Source organism: Cryptomeria japonica, chromosome 10 (assembly GCF_030272615.1).
Source record: "Cryptomeria japonica chromosome 10, Sugi_1.0, whole genome shotgun sequence".
Lineage (NCBI taxonomy): Eukaryota > Viridiplantae > Streptophyta > Pinopsida > Cupressales > Cupressaceae > Cryptomeria > Cryptomeria japonica.
Genome location: NC_081414.1, coordinates 91,325,692 through 91,345,277, shown reverse-complemented (window position 1 = coordinate 91,345,277; position 19,586 = coordinate 91,325,692). Strand labels below are relative to the sequence as shown.

The 19,586-nt window shown below is 31.5% G+C and overlaps 1 protein-coding gene across 7 annotated transcripts; it reads left to right on the top strand.

The window, feature by feature from the left end:
• Positions 1 to 10,530: 10,530 nt before the first annotated feature.
• LOC131050784 (phenylacetaldehyde reductase) lies at positions 10,531 to 15,325 on the top strand. Of its 7 annotated transcripts, none has more exons than XM_057985040.2 (4): positions 10,531 to 10,672; positions 12,045 to 12,230; positions 12,321 to 12,483; positions 14,832 to 15,325. In XM_057985040.2, exons 2-4 carry the CDS (start codon positions 12,054 to 12,056, stop codon positions 14,921 to 14,923), a joined length of 432 nt encoding a protein of 143 aa, XP_057841023.2. In that variant the 5' UTR covers positions 10,531 to 10,672; positions 12,045 to 12,053; the 3' UTR covers positions 14,924 to 15,325. The 7 variants fall into 7 exon arrangements, 6 of the variants coding, with proteins under 6 accessions (XP_057841023.2, XP_057841022.2, XP_057841021.2 ...); XM_057985039.2 differs by lacking the exon at positions 10,531 to 10,672 and adding an exon at positions 10,740 to 10,845; XM_057985043.2 differs by lacking the exon at positions 10,531 to 10,672 and adding an exon at positions 14,608 to 14,645 and having other exon boundaries at positions 11,266 to 12,230; positions 14,828 to 15,325.
• The last annotated feature ends 4,261 nt before the right edge of the window (positions 15,326 to 19,586 follow it).

The following is a 19,586-nucleotide window of genomic DNA, read 5'->3' as shown; positions in this document are numbered from 1 at the left end:
AAGAATATATTGTGTCCTCTTCAAAATTATACAAAATTTAAATTTCCAACTTTACAATATTCAAATTAGCAAATTGTTTTCATAGATTCAATTGGAACTATTATTAATATGATTTATAATTAATTTATATTAAATATATTAAATAAAATCTTGATAACCTAAAATAGATAATAATCTACTTAAAACACCATCATTGATTTGATTTCTACGCTTATAAAAAGAATAATATTATTTTAGTACCATTTATTTTGTGCATTATTAATATCTATTCACTCCTTCCTTGTCTATAACTCCATCTTTATGGTATTTTATTTGGCTTCATATAATATACTTAAAACACATCTGTAAAAGCAAGATAACTATAAATTTAAAAAATATCTAACACACTTACATCTCAAATTTTTTATATGCAAGCTATAATATTATTCAAATAGGGTTAGGGTTTAAGGATAAAGCATGGTGTGAAGATTAGGATTATATAATAAAGCTTTATTTTAAGGTCAAAGTTAAGGTTTAATTAGGGTTATGATTAGGATAAGGATTAAATTAGGACAATAATTCGATAAAGGTTAGGGTTCATATTAGTGTTAGATTAAGGTTGAAGTTGTAGGTTGGATCTATTTCTATGGTTAGAGTTAACTTTAGGGTTATGTTAGGGTTAGCATTCAATTAGAGGGATTAGAGTTAAGGGTTAAGGTTATATTTAATTAGAGTTAGGCTTAAAATATGATTAAGATTTGAATATGGTAAGGGTTAGATTAAGATAGGAGTTCAATTACGATTAACATAAAAATTCTTATTGATCTTTCTAAACTAAAATTTAAAAATTGTATATTATTTTTAAAATATTTGTTTAACTCCTAATTAATAGAATATAAATAGAAAAATCACATCTATATGATAAATTAGAAACTTTTAATAATAAATACATTATAATAGAATCTAATTTGCATGATCAATGTAGCCAAAGCTATCATATTGGTATGATTAAAAATTAAAAATTATATATTGTTTTTGAAATATTTGTGTAACTTAGTAAATAGAATATAAATAGAAAAATCACATCTATATGATAAATTAGAAACTTTTTTGCTCGGTAATAAATTAGAAACTTTTAATAATAAACATTTTTATATAATAAATATTATTTAATATTTTTGTAAGCATCTAATTTGATTTTTTGAATATAGAAACATTATATTTTTTATGATTGAAATTTAGAAACATGAAATTTCTTTTTTCATCTTTCTAAATTGAAAATAATAAATTATATATTTTTTTGAAATATTTGTGTAGGCATGTAATTGTATTTTTGATTTTTTAAATTTAGAAACCTTGTATTTTTTTTCATCTTTCCTTCCTTTTATTGTCAAAATATTTGTTCTATTTTTATTATTCCTATTCTTAATTTTTCTAGAGAAAAATAATTGTCAAAATATTTGTTCTATTTTTATTATTCCTATTCTTAATTTTTCTATACAAACAATTATAGCTCACCTTTCAAAGAATCAAAGTTGGATGTACAAATAGTAGGAATTTTCCTTGTTCTATTGACCTTCCCTAGGAATTAATTAAAAAAAGATATAATTTGCATATAAATACAACTTGTTTTACCATTTCAACCTTTGATAAATAATTCTACATCTAGAAAGCTTAAATAAACATCATATCAATAAAATCAAGCACAAATTTGCATTCAAGGAGAAAAACATTCTAGTATATAAGTTGTTACATCAACCATGCTCAAATACATTATTTTTATTCATGTTGAAGTATGCCCTAGCATGTTGTAGGATTTCATTCCATCATATTAATCCTTGTGTGAGATTCCATGAAAGAGTTGTTGGGATGCTTTTTAAAATTTTTTGTCCACCATGGGTTTAAGGTTTATTTCTGCTATATTGTTTTTGGTCTAGAGCCCTTAAACCCTAAACCCTTGTCTTGCTTCATTTCCCCTTTGTTCTATCTATGTGGTGACCCTCAACAACCCATTCTCGGTGTTTTAAGTTATCCCTTAAGCCCATCGCATCATTCTAATGACTAGCCCCTTTCACCCACTACCGACTAGCGAGAAGTTTTATTTGGTTATCATTGTGCCTTAACAGTTGGGAAAATTCCACTTTTTGTCCTCATTGTGACAATGCTATGTTCCACTTTTTGTCCCCACTGCAATAATGCTACATTCCACTTTTTGTCCCCACTGCGACAATGCTATGTTCCACTTTTGGTCATCACTGTGATATTGCAATTAACTCTTTGGTTATCATTCTTTCATAATAGACAAGAATAAGTTGTTATTGTGTGAAAACACACATAAAGCTTGACTCTGCAACGTCGTTGTGGATGTGGCATGTAGGACCCACAAGGGATGATAGATACTTGAACCAATAAGGGCATGGATACATGGATGGCTAAGCCGTGTAATAAGGGTGTGGGTCCTATGCTCCTATCTTCTCATTTGGGTAGAAGAAGGAAACGACGAATAAGTGATTTTCGCGCAATCATGTCAATGAATGAAGAAGGCACTACCAAGTTAATTCCGCAGTGCCGAGAAAGCTCCAAGAGGTGACTAAATAAAAAATAAATAAAGTTTCTATGTGTTGAGTTTTCATTCATCATCGACTGACCTGGATTTTGTTGTTGGGGCCCCAACAGTGAAATATGAATTTTTATGACTATCTCCTGTCATCACACCAACCCATGTATCTATAGCAAATAAATTCAGATGCTTGATGATCCAAATTTCTTTGGCTATATCGGCATCATCTTTACTCAATTTCACATTTACAATGCTCTGGATATGCTTTGAATCTCTTTGTAATTCCCTTCTATCATAATTCTAGGTTTTATATGATAAGGGTTGTTGTAATGTTCTTACTGCACTTGCTATATCCTTCATATTGCCTTTTGTTTGTTTCTCGACTGTGTATAAGCCTTTGATTACCCTGGCTCTAGCGTGAGCCTAATTTTAAAGTTTAAATTTCTGTTTTAATAGGCTTAAGTAATCTCTAACCCTATAAAAGGCAGAATCCTCCTGTTTGGGAAAGAGAAAGTCCTCAGAGGAGATAATTGTAAAATCTTGAATGTAGGAGATTTCATATGGTGAATTTCTTAGTTAATCCGGCAATCTTTACTTTTGTCTATAGATTTTGATCTTGATCCTACTTATTAATTAAATATCTCTTAGAATAATTTGTAAGTTTCTCTTTGTCATTGTGCATTAAATAGGTTTGCATGGTTATCACTCTTTTCAACCTGTTAAGGGATCTCAAACAAAGAAAATAAGGATTCCAGATCATCTCCAACATCTACCACCTATGGAGGAACAAAGAGGAATGTCTATCTATGTCAGGATGCCCAAAAAGTTGTTTGTCTTTTCCTTGTTAGTCGGTTACTTAAATTTTGATATTGTAAAAGGCCCGAAGCTTGTTGCATCCTCATTTTTTCTATAAGAGGATAATCAAAGCCTTATTCTAGAGCTTCTTCCTCCTCGAGACAAAATAGATAATACAATTATTTCTCAGAGAAGCTTGTATGTTTATTTTTTACCAAGGGTAAATAGTATGCAACAATTTTCATAAGTTTTGCAATTTGGTGTTGTGATTCATTTGCATATCCTACTTGTGGTAAATTTTTCAAAGGAAAATGTGCACATATTTTGCAAATATAAAACATCATAAAATTCATTTCAACAATTTCTAAGTTGTTTCTCTATACTTGTTGTCGAGAATCTTATATGAATCAATAAAATCAAGGGTTTTTTTGTTTGTATATCTTCATTGTGTTGTTGAGTTTGAATAAATTTGAGCTTCTTCTAAAGTAGAGTATTAAATTTTCTAATCTTTATTCAAAATGTTTCTATGCAAAGAGAAAGTGCTGAGTTGCAATTATGAAAATTCATTTTATGCTATGACTCATACAAGGTATCAACCATACCAGGCAAAGGATGGTGTAGAATATGCATATTTTGTATTGTAATAATGGGTCATCTAGTATCTAGCCCAATGGACAAGGAACTGATCATAATATTATGTTGCTAATTATGGAAAGGAGAAATTTTTATCAAACAATACAATAACCATTAATTTTATTCATTTTCTACTTTCATGTACATAGAATAGTTAGTTCTCATTGTGATTAGAATTGCATAAGAATGAAGGCCGCATCCTATGAGGTTTAAAGTTCACTGACTCATATAATATTCAAAGAACATATATGTTGTAGCATCACATAGACTTGAAGGTATCAATAATGGTACTATAAGGGATACCCACCTTAGTTTTACAAAGCCTAAATTGTAGAGAGTGTGATTAGTCCCTTATCCCTAGTCATCACTCTGTTAGTTGGTCCACTGATCCAAGGCCTTAAATATTGAGATTGGCCTCTCATAGAGGAACTCTGGAGTAATCAATTCGAAGCACCAACAAGAGTTTCATACTTGAGGTAATATCTTGTCAATTCAACATTTCACTACTACTTTAGCCTCTTTCCTTTAGTGGGCACATGCTATTTTCATCATTATAGTTGTTGTGTAGATTGAAGGGTTTGACTTAGGTAAGGTCAAATACAAAAATCTTTAATCGAACAACACAAAGGTTATAGAAGCGCAAAGAAAATAGTTACATGTTATGAAAAAAATTGAATAGACAAAAATCCCTAGTCCAATTCACCAATGCCCCTTTCCAACTATATACAGTTTGATTTTTGGGAGATGGTGTTTGAGAGTCTCTTTATTTATTTTTTGATCACTTTCTTTAGATTTGGACACCTTCAAACTATGGCACCCAACACCCATATCCTGCACTTTTATCTCCCAATTTTATATTGAGGTTCCACTCCATATATCTACTTCAGATTTGGCTTAATTTTTTAATTATTCTTTTTGTATATCGTATTTATGGCTAGAATCAATTACTTTTCTATCATTCCTCTAGATCTCATGTACATACCCTTCATAATGTTATTTTTTATGTAACAAATAAATAAATCCTTAGTTCTTACCTCCCATTTAAGGACTATAGTTAAGCCTATTCATGTTTTGATAATATGCAAGGGAATTTTCTAGATCTTTATTTTGCATTGATAGGCCTAGGATCTCATTTTCATACATATTAAAATAACATTATAATTCTCAAGGTAGGATGAAATAAAAATTCACTAATAGGAGAATCTATAGGTGAATGAGGAATTCTAGTATGATATTTATTTATAGTGGTGAATTATTTACAAGTAGTGAAAGGTTGATTAAGAAAACACATTATTAGGCTCCCAATATCCCCATGTTCACTATAACTAGAAAATTAAATATACTGGAAACATGTTCCTAGTTCATAAATTTTTTTTAAGGGAAACAAGACAAATCAATCTATTTTGTAATTCTTTACGACTAAAAACTTAGGTCTAAAGTATCATAATCTAATAAGTCATAATTAACTGTTTTAAAATAATTTAACATGTAAAGATGCATCTAAGGACCATCATAATCCTCATGTGATAAATCATTGCTAAAAGTGGTAATATGATCATGTAATGAATAATGAGGTATGAAATCATCTCTAACATCCATGTGCGATAGTAAAGAAGCCTATCATCATAGGCTATTTCATCATGTGGAACATAATGTAATACTCATATATTACTATCAATAAATGTATCTTTAAGGAAGGATAAATAAATATGAGTAACTATATAACCATTAAGCCATGTAAGAGAGATTCATGTTGTCTACCAATACATTGAATAAAATAAGATATATAGTCAATATGTATAACATCACATGACTCTATGTACCTAGATGTATCAAGTGCATATAAGACAAAAATAGTAGAAAAATAAATATCATATGTCACAAAATAAGTATCAACATAAAGCATGGTGAGACAACAAGTGAACTTGGTAAGGAAGTTAAAAACAATTCTTTGATAAGGGAATGAAAATTAATTGAATATTCAAATTCATAAATAATAATGGCATACCAAATATGGAAATACAATCATAAAGAGGAATCCAATGATGGGTAGGGTCAAAAAAGTGATGTCTACAATTAAGTCAATATCAAATGAGGAATGGTATATCAATGATGTATAACAAAAAATAGGCCTCAAATAATAATCAAATCTAAAAATAATAGAAAAATAGAAAGCATTACTCTCCTATCCTAGAATGAATGCAGGTATAAATCCTACTTCAAAACTTTAAGTTCATGTAAGATTGAATATGTTTACCGAAAGTATTAATGTAAATTAGTTTATCTAAGTAATGTATGATAATTCAATAAATCCACACAAATCAAGTGCTCATAAATCAATCTAGATTAATAACTACAACGAGATAATTGAGAAACAAAAACCATTCTTAGAAAATGAGTGGATAATTTAGTAACATATTATTCTTTGTAAATTAAATTCAACATATTAGGATACTCATATTATTAGACTTTTACTTTAGTCTTATGTCTAGCCTTTGTGTTTGACTGTAGTCCTTCTTTGGGTTTTGTTCCTTGGGGCTTTCCTTCCTCATGAGACCTCTAGTTTCTTCACTTTAATGGATATATAATGGTTTGGGCCTCTACCACTTTTATCTATTCAAAACATATTAGGGTACCCATATGTAGGAACTATGATGAAGAATAAAGATTGATGTTACAACATCAAATTGATACTAAAAAATAAGGTTAGGAAATGTACCTCAACTTTTCTCCTAATATTAAGTATTTAAGGAAAGCATTTATCACATTATAGAACATGAAATATCATTTTTGGATTATTAGTTTGGTTAGATGAAATAATTTTTTTTGGTTTATATGGCATCACTTCAAAGGATACATGTTTAGTTCTTTTCAACTCTACAATTTAAAAAAATAGGCCCTTAACAGTTTTCTACATAAAATATTATGTCCTTCAAAAGTTATGTCGCTTGTATTAGAAATGCAGAAACATCTATTAAACATAAATGAGTTATAAAAAAGTAAGTTTCACTTGTTGAAGAACTTATAGAACATGTTATGAAACATAATAAGTATTTTTTACTAGAGATAATGAATAAAAAATAGAATATCTAAGATAGAATATTTTTTACTAGATTAACTTTTAATTATTGGGGTCACAAATTCCTTCCATTGAGATGTAATACTACTTTTAATAATACACACAATAAAACACTTATAGATTGGTTGATAAAATTATATTACAAACATAGGCATGTAAGAGAACTATCATCATAAATAATACCAACTTGTATAAAAGAAGGAAACTCACATAAATCTATATAATTAATAGGTGGATCTATTTTAATAATAAACATAATTTAAGATGTATTATCCACAAGCATCAAATTATAAGAAAGATTCTACAAAATAAAACATCATAATGCCCATGCAACTCAAACAATACTTTTTAACCTATTTTTCTTAATATTATTTTTTAATAATCATTATAAATAATTGGAAAGCCCTTAAGAAGAGAATAATGATGAATTTATTTAAATAAATACAAAACTGATGAATTTAGAATAATTATTAATGTTGTCACATTTAATTTGTTGTACAATAATTTAATATAATATTTTAGACAATGAATATAGAATTTTCATTTCATTTTATTTTTTTTAGTTTTAAAGGTGTGAATATAAATGATGCTAAAATATAATCAATTAAATGTGGTGTGTGGAAATGTTTTAGACTTTTATTTATTTATATTTATTTGACTAGAATAATAAGAACAAATAATAAGAGATGAATAAATTAAAGGATAAAAGAAGGGAAATTAATCATTATGAATAGTAATGAAGTCAAGATGTAAGAGAATATCATCATAAATAATATCATTTTTTATAAAGGAAGGTAACTCACATAAATCATTATCAATACACTCCTCATAAGATGCATCACCTTAAAGAACATCAGTTTAATTTAACATATAAAGATGCATTAGTACAACCATCAAACCCATCAAAATCATCAGGGTTATCTTTTCATAAAAGGTTATCACATAAGCTAACGATTAGGGTTCTAGGATAGATCTTGGGGTTAGGTTTATGGTTAAGGTTGATGTAAAGGTTAGGATTAGGTTTCAATTTGTGTTATGGAACTATTAAGATTGTGTTCAATTAAGATTAGAATTAAAATTTGATTGGTGTTGGGATTTTATCAATGTTTAATTAAGGTTACAGTTAAGATTAAACAAGGTTAAGGTTGGGGTTCTAAGATAACACTTGAGGTTAGACTTAAACTTAAGATTCAATTGAGGTTGAGATTAAGGTCATAATAATCTAGTAACCTTAATTCTTAAGTTTAATTCATAATAATTCGGTCCTTGGTGATAGTGCAACCACAAAGGAAACTCTACAACTTTGGAGAGTGCGCCAAAGGCAAAGGAGCGAAGATGGGTATCAAACGACACAAACCCCCTACATTTTTGGTGGCTAGTAGTGTCTTATGCGTCGACCCATGGGCGAGAAATTATCTGCACGCCAAAGTTTTCATACATCTCCTTTTTTATAATGCCAAATAACAACAATTTTGTTCAAACTACAGTATTCTACTTTCACCTCTAGCCATGTTGTCTTTTACTTGCATCCTATGAACTCAATGGGTAGCCATGCCTCTGAATCAACCTACGGTGGAGAGCATATCCTATAAACTCAATGGGTAGCCATGCATCAACCTACGGTGGAGAGCATATCTCTGCTTTTTGATAAAGTAATTTTGTTTTAGTTTTATTCATTGTTACCACTGATGTCTACGCAGTGAAGAGAACTCTTTTTTTTTTTTCTTTTTCTTTTGAGTCAGCAGTTTACAAACTACTATGATAAGCTTAGCTTTTTTTTTGACTATTTATAAGAAAAAAATTATCTATAAAACAATTTACTGTTATGGTAATTATGATTCAAGTTTTTCATATGCAATTTTCTGCAGTCTTTCTCAGTTGAACATTATTTTTATCTGTGTGTTGTGAGTGTTTCTGCAGTCTCTCTCAGCTAAATATCGTGAGTGTTTCTTTCAATTATAATAATCTTTCAGCCTCCTATTCTCTCTTGCACTGGCCTATCATTCCTGAATTATACTTCTTTCACGTCTTAAACAAACTCTGGGTAAGAACATGAAACCGCCAGAGATAAATGGGTAAGAACATGAATAAATGGTGCTCTGATACAAGAGTGAAGATGAAAATCTGGGTGATGTTTTTATTCAATCTAAACAGCAACATAGATACAGAGAAAGGTTGCCATAAACAATTGCAAAAGAGTTGTTGAAATGACACAACGAAAAGAAACCACAACTGTCCATGTCAAACAATTATAAAAGTGATCTATCGTTGATACACAATAAATAGTTTCAAAACCTGCAATGCGATAATAATGGAGGGAGAAGAAGACGGAGAGCAGTGGGGTTTTTCAAGTTCAGAGCTGGGTGTACTTTTACTAGAAACTCCAGATTTATATGTTTGCAATCCTGTTACGAAAGATTATGCAAAAATAGAAATTGAGGTGAAAGGGACGTTACTTGGGATTGTGCAGGGAGAAAGCGGTGATGAGCCCTATTTGGTAGCCAAGTTGGGATCCTTCTATGACATCCGAAATATTTCCATCCAAGTTTATCGTTATTTTCAAAATTCATGGAGGATGAAGTTTGAGCTTTCAGAGGAAAAAGACTTCGCAATATATTAATGTAAAATGGTTACGTGCAACGGCGTTCTATTCTTTAGCGCACAGTTGCCTATAACTATTGTGGTGTACAACATTCGAGGTGCTTTCATTAAGCCTGTGAAAATAGCTGCATTGCCCCGCCACGTTGTTGAAGATGATAATGTGCGTAGATTATTCATGGGTGCAAATGGGTTGTCGGTTCTAGTGGTAGTAGTGAATAAGGATCCGTTAGACAGTATGATTATGTTGGAATTGTTTGAGGACGAGAAAGATGAGTTGGTTTGGAAGTGGAGAGAGTTTGCAACAAGGCCACCGATGTCTCTCCCTCGCTACTTTGACATAGTTTACGGGGATTTTGTTGTTGTGGGAGATTATTTGTGCTTTATAAGGCGAAATGGTGTAGTTGTAGAAGGATTAGCATATAATTTAAAGGAAGGATTATGGCAATCCCTTCCTCAATGTTCAGATGTAAAGTATTTTAGGATTCTTTCATTTCAACCTAAATTTAAAGGTTAAAGGGTGGCAGTCAATGTTCAGATGTAAAGTATTTTAGGATTCTTTCATTTCAACCTAAACTTAAAGGTTAAAGGGTGGCAGTCAAGCCTATCTACCAGTTTTTATTAGTTCCTGTCCGCAGGAAACTATAGCGCAGGGCTGGAATATTAACTCGTGATTAATCTTCAACCGTTGTAACCAATAGAAGATCAGATTTTCCTTTATTTCATTTTAGTGCTATGTTCAATCTAAGAAACATGACAATATTTTAAACTTAAAATTTAAGAAAAATATTTTTCTGAAATTTGATTCGACTGAATTCGGCGGTAGCAGATTGTCAGAAGGAAAATGGGAATTACGAGAGGAGAGAACGCATATATCCCAAGGTCTCTGGCAGAGTGTTACAGACTGTAGATTTAGCAGAACAACCTCAAAAGAAAACACCAAATTAAATGGTGTTCGTGGCCCCTTGCAAGGTGATTCACGTAGCCAAACTGTTGCATGAGTGTGTGGTTGCATACCAGTTTGACAGGTATCTCAACTTCTTCCTTAGGTTATTCTACATTTCAAAAACCCTTCCTAGTGCCTGCTGATATTTCCATCAATCATCTCTCTGCTTCAAGATTAATGATTTGCCATCCTTTCTGCTTCAAGATCCACCTTTGTCGTTTTTGCAGTTCTTTTAAGATCCCATAAATTAACAGAGTTGGGTCATGCAGAACTCTACCGCATTACTGAGTTTTTCAAGTTCTTCTAAAATCCCATGAATTAACAGAGCTGGCAGATACTACTGCTTTTTACTGAATTTTTTTCCAATTAGATCGTGCAGAATACTAGAGCTGCAGATACTACTACATTACTGAGTTTTTCCAGTTTTTCTAAAATCCCATGAATTAACAGAGTTGATTCTTGCAGAAAGCTAGAGCTGCAGATACTACTGCTTTTTACTGAAAACATTTCTAGTTATTTTAAGATCACATGACTGAGTTTTTCTAGTTCTTTGAAAATCCCATGAATTTATAGAGTTGGTTCTTGCAGGATGCTAGAGCTGCAGATACTACTGCATTTTACTGAAAATTTTCCGGTTACTTTGAGATCACATGAATTAACAGAGTTGGGTCATGTAGAATGCTAGAGCTTTTTACTGAAACTTTTTTCGAGTTCTTTTAAGAATCCACGAATTAACAGAATTAAGTCGAGCAATGTAGAATGCTGGAGCTTTTTAGTTAAATTTTTTTCCAGTTCTTTTAAGAATCTCTGACTTAAAAGAATCAGGTCAAGTAGAATGCTAGAGCTACACATACCACAGCATTACTGAAATATTTTCCAGTTCTTTTAAATACTCGTTAATTAACAGAGTTGGGTCATGCAGATTGCTAGAGCAGCAGATATTACTGGTTTTTTACTGAAACTTTGTCTAGTTCTTTTAAGATCCCATGAATTGACATTGTTGGGTCATGCAGATTGCTAGAGCCGCAGATGCTACTGCATTACTGAAAATATTTCAAGTTCTTTTGAGATCCCATGAATTAACTTAGTTAGATCATGCAGAATGCAATAGCTTACTGAAAAAAATTCAACTTCTTTAGAGTTCGCATGGACTAAAAGACTTGGGTCATGCAGAATACTAGAGCTGCAGATACTACTGCATTACTGAGAAATTTTCCATTTCTTTTAAGATCTCATACATTAACACAGTTGGGTCATGCTGCAGATACTACTGCATTACTAGAAAAATTTCCCATTTCTTTTAAGATCTCATACTTTAACATAGTGGGGTCATGCTGCAGATACTACTGCATTACTTGAAAATTTTCCATGTCTTTAAAGATTAGATCCTTAATTGTAAGATTTAGCAAGTTACCAGTATGTTTACTATTGTATTTCTTTTATGATGTATGCAGAAGCAACTGATGGACCCTGGGATCAAAGGTACCCTGAACGTACTGGAAGCAGCCCACAAAGCTAAAGTAAAGCGGCTGGTGCTGACCTCCTCTGTATCTGCTTTCGTTCCCAACCCAAAGTGGCCTGCTAACACCCCCTTGGACGAGACATCCTGGACTGATATAGACTACTGCAAACAAAATGGGGTCTCTTCCGTTTAACTCCCTTCGTTTTTTAACAATATTGTTTCTTTTGCCATTACCCAGTTTGTGATGGATGATGGATGCATGCAACAGATTTGGTATCCTGTAGCAAAAACACTGGCTGAAAAGGTAGCTTGGGAATTTAGCAAAGAGAAAGGGTTGGATGTAGTTGCCGTCAACCCAGGGACTGCTTTGGGTCCCATTCTCCCTCCTGATTTCAATGCCAGCTTGGCCATGATCGTCCGCCTAGTCAGTGGTATGTGCATATTCTTCGCTGCTTTGTATTTTGTATCTTAAATTTGGTCCAATAATTTTTAGACTGTGAACTTACTTGTGAGTTCTCCCCAAAATACCAAACCAGGGGAATCAAGAAGAAGTTTCAAGGGATTTATTTCTGTTGTTCATTGCAGTCTTGGTATCTTAAATTTGGTCCAATACTTTTTAGACTGTGAACTTGCTTTTGGGTCACTTTTATAGTAGTGTCACTTCCTGTTGTTTATTGCAATCTTAGCGTTTCAAATTTGTTTTGGTACTCTTCTCAGACTGAACTTTTTTGTTGTTTGTTGCTTTGACACTTTTCAGACTCTGAACTTTTTTGTTGTTTGTCGTTTTGATACTTCTCAGACAGTGAACTTGCTTTTGGGCCACTTTCACTTCCTGTTGTTTATTGCAATCTTAGCGTTTCAAATTTGTTTTGGCCTCTTCTCAAACCTGAACTTTTTTGTTGTGAACTTTTTTTTGGGCCACTATAAGTGTCACTTTCTGTTGTTTATTGCAATCTTAGTTTACACTTTTCAAACTGTAAACGTATTTTGTTTTATGGGCCACTGAACCTGCGCCTGCTGAACCTGCAACCGCCATCTGTTCGTTGGTTGAGAATCTTATTTCTTCTCAATTTGTCTTTCCTGTTTTGCTTTTCAAAAACTCCGTTAAGAAAAATGTTTGATTCCTTATTTCTTCTTGTTTTGTCTTTCTTCAAACCACACTAAATTAGTCTTCAGGACGGTAATAGATGGACAAATTGGGCCTATGCTTCCTTTCTGATCCCCAAATGCGTTTTGTTTTAAATTTTACTAGATTACATAATTAGTTGCATCTGTTCTGGGATTCTGGCTTTAGGGTGAACAAACAATCGGGTCAAGGGATAACCTGAAATGCATTCAAAGAAAGGGCAATAGTTTTATGGGGGCTAAAAATAGCAGAACCCATTGCAGTAGCAACAGGAGCAAAGATGGCATTCCTTCCATCTCCAAGTGCATAACCAGTTCAAGATCGATAGCCAGAGCCAGGCAGTCAAGCTAGTTACCTGCATCGCTAGTTGTATATATAAGAGTGACTTTGATGAGATATTCATTAAACCAAACAAAACCATATTTGTTAAAACTTTTGAGGAACCTTGAAAGCATATCACTTTAGCAATGAAGTCTAGGGCATCAATAGAAAGTGATGCACTGTTTGGAGTGTCCCCAGAAGTTGCAGCTGTGTCATTCCATTGAATATGTGTATTGGCTGCTCCTTCTCCATGTAAGCTGATATTTGCTTTGGTTATACTAATAGTTACATTTTCTCTGTTATCAATCAAGACACACAAATATTCATATGGTATTAAATGATAACATGTACAAAATGTAAGGAGACCTTAAACCAGTGAACACCAATAAAAACTTGAAACAGATTTATTCAGTCCAAGTTAAAAAGCGGCACTAGCAAGACAAGACATAGGATTTGGAAGCATGGGAATTTGCGTTGAAAACAGGGGAGTTCAATCTCCTCTTTCTGTATTGATTTTTTAGGACTCAAAAGACTGAATTTTATATTTCTTTCAGTCTAAGGATCTCTACAGCAGATATTTAGTGTTAATCAAACTTGCTCCATTTCATCTCTCCCTTTGAGTATATGTAAATAATCTGCCCTTTTTATAAGGTTTCAATATAGTATTTGTAAATGTGCATCATGTTTAAAGCATTTATCTTAATTAAATTCCCAGGAAGAAGCTAATATGTTCTTTCTATGTGGATAATAGCAGTTTTTCTTGTCTTTGTTGACTATTTTAAGGTGTGGGATTAAATAATTTTTCAAGACTGTCTGGATTGGTTGTCCATTGAGTTGGGGTACCCAGTGTTTGCATAAATTCTTTTTTGATATAGTTGAATGTCAATTCATATATCTTTACCTGTGAGTTTAAATTCTACTGACAAATTGGCTTATGTTTGGATCATTCTACTGTAGATTCAATCAAAATGAACTGTTATTAATTCTGTTTAGCTCCATCTACAGTTCAGATTTGAATTCAGAATTAAGATATCCATTTACAGAGTAAGTTGATAATTGATTTCTTCTGCATGGCTTTAACTTTAATAATAAGCATGATATTTTGCAGCAGTCTATTTTCACAAAGCCTAATTGCAATCCTAAAAGTTTGTGTTTTCAATGTTATACTTAGTTGTGATATTAACTTCAATCTAGTTAATCATGGGTTTCTAAGTCAATCTTAGATTCTTCTTTTCATATATATTTACGTTATCTTCTTGCTGATAACAGTTTAATTTCTTATCTTCAATCTTCTTTATCTTCAATCTTCTTTATGTTGTTGCAATCAGCCAGTGGGGTGGAGGCAAAAGCAACAGGAGGAGGGTAGCCTGACTTGGATCAATCTAAAGCTGGAAATTACAGCACAGTGCAGGATGCAACAATAAATTTTGTGCTTGACAATAGTATACAATATCGCATGTACGGTTTTCTGTAATTGGTTTTGTTGTTGCTGCCCTGATGATATTTTGGGGAAGAGCTATCCAATTGCCTTCAGTTCCATTTTCCTCTATATAGGTCTTCCTGAAGGTTTGACTCTACACGTTCATATTATACATTTTTGACAGAATCAATAAGTATTAAGAATAACATGACAGCAGGCAAGCACCTTGCAGAGCATTGCACAACATTATGATTGTGAGCAGAAGGGGGTGTAATTGCATGTGACATTCCTGATTGTGAGGAGAAGGGGGTGTAATTGCATGTGACATTCCTGAAGGTTTGACTCTACACGTTCATATTCTACATTTTTGAGAGAATCAATAAGTATTAAGAATAACATGACAACTGTATGCAGACATTACACTTATATCTTTTCATTTAACACCAGAAATTGTTAGATTTATCAGCTGAACCAATCTATTGAAAGAAAATATCCTCTTAACGCAAGGATTTAGCAAGTTAATTTTACATAGGATGTTGTAGATGGATGTTCTTCTGAATTTCCTTTCATTTCTCCCCCTTTCTGTGGACAAAAATAAAATGACTGCAGGGATTTAGCAAGTTAATTTTACATAGGATGTTGTAGATGGATGTTCTTCTGAATTTCCATTCATTTCTCCCCCTTTCTGTGGACAAAAATAAAATGACTGCAGGGATTTAGCAAGTTAATTTTACATAGGATGTTGTAGATGGATGTTCTTCTGAATTTCCATTCATTTCTCCCCCTTTCTGTGGACAAAAATAAAATGACTTATAGGGTAGTGGACAAAAATAAAATGACTTGTAGGGTTTTTTCTATTTCTTTTAAGCTCATTGAGAAGGCCTGAAGAATTCCTCTTCTATCTTTACATATTCATTCAATTAATTTTGTCACTTGTGCATCTTATTATCTATTTTATTTGAATCTTTCATAATTTACTACTTCTACTATAAATAATGCACATATATATTACAATTTTGATTTTTTTGTCACTTGTGCATCTTATTATCTATTTTATTTGAATCTTTCATAATTTACTACTTCTACTATAAATAATGCACATATATATTACAATTTTGATTTTAATGATAAAATATTATAATTCTTGAAACAATAAGGAATAGGAACAGGAAGTTTAATTGTCACCAAAAGGAACCTCTTCTTTTGAAGAAAATTGCAGGACTTTCAAGAATAGTAGTATTCACAAAAGCATAAATGAATGAAATCAACATTAGCTGCACCATGGAAAAATAGAAAAAAAACATTTATTATTGTAACTGTTATATATTTTTGTATGGGAGAACCAAAATGAACCCAACCTCCAACCAATATATACTTTATACCAATATATACTTTATACAGTGTACTGTATAAATTGCAGTCATTTAAGAATTTATATTATTTACTCGATTTTTTTCAAGACAAGATTTTGTCTTTCAGTTTTCTGTCTTTTTCAATGTTCTTTCAATATTAGAACAAGTATAGAGTCATTAGTCCCAGATTTATTACTTATTATTGTATATCAAATTCATATACAACATTTCAAAATTTTAATATCAAATTCATATACAACATTTCAAAATTTTAATATCAAATTCATATACAACATTTCAAAATTTTAATAGTTCAAATTAATTTGTCACCTGTCACCTCCTTCCTATTCTAGATAATTGTTATTTGTTGTATAATTTTGGATGGAAGCACATCAAAGAGAACCCAATAAAGGCATGAAGAATTTATGTTGGATGATTGGAGAGATTACAGTCCAAACCTCATCAAACAAAAAACAAAATTGTTCTGCCACTCTTTGGGCAGGAACTTCGCTGCTTTGCAGCCCTTGTTAATTTTGTTTTTAAGTGACATAAGTTTATTCTAATTCAAAAAGTGATGTATTTTGTTTTTAAGTGACATAAGTTTATTCTAATTCAAAAAGTGATGTATTATTGTAGTGATAAAATAGGCTTTAAAATTAGATATATTTAAAAGATATAGAGTTATTTTTTAATTAGAGTCAACACAAGATTAGAAATGTTCTTTAAACTAATATTCTCTTAATGAAATTAATATTCTTTCATTAAACTATCATATCTATTTTTAGAGGAATATAGCTAAAGTACGCTAAAAGATAGACCAGGCCCACCATAACTATTGGTTGAGATTCTTCCAAGGGTCCCGAATCATATTGTTTTCATTATTTTGTTTTAAAAAATTATTATATTATAATTAATATTCAATCATTATTATATTATGATATTGTAATTAATATTAATTTATCATAAAGATATAATTATTTTATTAATTTTTAACACATTCTTGTTAATATATTTCTATATTCTATATCTTTAAAAAAGAAAATAAAATAATACAAAATTATTATTATTATTTTATTATACTTTTAATAAACTCTTGACAAATATATATATATATATAGACTAAATTATTATTATATTATTGGTGAATGAAAAAAACTAAAAGTAAAAAACTATTGAAGTGGGAGGATGACATCCAAGAGGGATGTCAAATTTAATGCTTTGAGTTTTTGTTTATAAAGTTTTTTCATCCATTATGTGAGTGTAATATACCTAATGTGTAATTAATATGTGTTCTTTAATACAAAATTTAAAGTTATAAATATTTTCGCATAAAAATATATAAAATTTATTACATTTAAATTAGATAATTATTTTTAAATAAAAAATCATCAAATTAATTTTGGTAGTCATTTACATGTAAAATAATTAATACATAATCTTTTTTATTAGTGTGACTCTTGACATGGATCTTTACAAATCATTTTTTTTAATATTAAATATAGAGAGAAATATCATATAAAGAATATTCTACTGGGGTCCAATAGGACACTGTTACTGACACTAAGTCTATATGAGACTACATACAAATCATAACTAAGTCTATATGAGACTACATACAAATCATAACTGTAAAATCCAACCAAGATCCAATGAAGATAAATCAAGCACAATATTGAATCGAGAATGAGCATAATCGACCTACTGAATGATGAGAAAAGGTGTACATAAATAGGAGAGAAGAAAGGCACTTGAACTCCACAAAATAAGGATAGGACTCCTCATACTTGGAGTTGTGGCAGGTTGCCTACCATAAATATAGGATGAGGTGTTGAAGTGAGTCAACACCTCTACTAGACTGAGTCGACACTTCTACTAGACTCTCAACTAACTTGACACCTCGCGAGAGTATGTGTCAAGTGACACCTAACTAGGCTCAACGCCTATATGTATAAGAATATACACTAACATCTCCCCTTAAGAATAGCTTAGGTGAGTAAAATTAAAAAATGGGTCTCGGTTACTAGCCTAGTGAGGCGCCCATGTACAATGCAAATAAAACTGAGTCCCAACCATGAAGCCTGATAAGGTATTCATGTACAAAGAAAACTCTCATAATCAATGTAAGATACAAAACACAGTGGGAAAAAACTATCTTCCAAAAGAGAAAACAGAAAGAGAGAGAGAACTAGAAAGAGAGAGAGAGAACTAGAGAGCCCCTCTGGAAGATGATGATGTCGATGTTGATTCTGATACATATATGTAGAACTCCTGATGCAAGTCTAAGTTTCAAACTTTTCTTTTTCTCGTGATCCTCCTAATTCTTCATCTTTAACTTCCATTTGGCTCCATTGCAATTGCTCCAGAGGCATAATTGGCAGATAGAGTAGATATGGTGCATTGCATTTACTCCAAAGGCATAATTGGCAGATAGAGTAGATATGGTCCATTTCATTTACTCCAAAGGCATAATTGGCAGATAGAGAAGATAAGCCACACATAGTTTTGTTGTACAATTTCTGGAGTAGATTTCAGGAAAACTGATTGAAGTAAGTAAAATAACTGAAGAAAGGATGAGTAAGGCATAATTGGCAGATAGAGTAGATATGGTCCATTTCATTTACTCCAAAGGCATAATTGGTAGATAGAGAAGATAAGCCACACATAGTTTTGTTGTACAATTTCTGGAGTAGATTTCAGGAAAACTAATTGAAGTAAGTAAAATAATTGAAGAAAGGATGTACATGTGAGCACATTCAAATGAGGTAGGAGCCATGCGATTCAAGTTGAAATGTTGCAACCTCCCCACTACACTTTATAAATTAGTGTTTATATTTCACTTTCAATAACTGACACTATATGAGTGTTTTACAACAAAGAGATCAGGTAGAGTTCAATTTTTCTTGCTATGTAGAACCAACTAAGCTGAGTCAAGAGTTCATACTAGGCTCTGAAGTTGCATTATGATTGTCCTCCTCACCAAATGTGAAATGCAAAAAGATGAAGGTGCTGTCAAAGTTGCGAACTTTTCCAACTGCAATAAGTCTTCTATATTTTGCCTTCTGTTTGGTGATGAAGTGCTGCAATTTACACTTCTTGATACTCAGTTATTGTTTTTTAAAGTGTTACTTTAGTGCATTAAGAGTGATTTGGAACACTCTAGCCTAATTTCCCCCCTTAAAGTGACACTTTATAATTGAGTGCACTTGACATGTGATTACATATTTAGAATGGATTTTTCCTTGATTTTGGCACTTTATAGAAGGAGTGTTGTGTAACCAAACCCCAAAAGAAGAATTGAAATTGACACTTTCTAAT

What these genes read in the sequence shown, in the direction of transcription:
- LOC131050784 (XM_057985038.2), top strand. Translation starts at nt 12,039, where the DNA reads ATGCAGAAGCAACTGATGGACCCTGGGATCAAAGGTACCCTGAACGTA. An exon ending in ACTACTGCAAACAAAATGGG is followed by an intron (nt 12,231 to 12,320) that starts GTCTCTTCCGTT and finishes TGCATGCAACAG; the next exon opens with ATTTGGTATCCTGTAGCAAA. An exon ending in GATCGTCCGCCTAGTCAGTG is followed by an intron (nt 12,484 to 14,831) that starts GTATGTGCATAT and finishes GCAATCAGCCAG; the next exon opens with TGGGGTGGAGGCAAAAGCAA.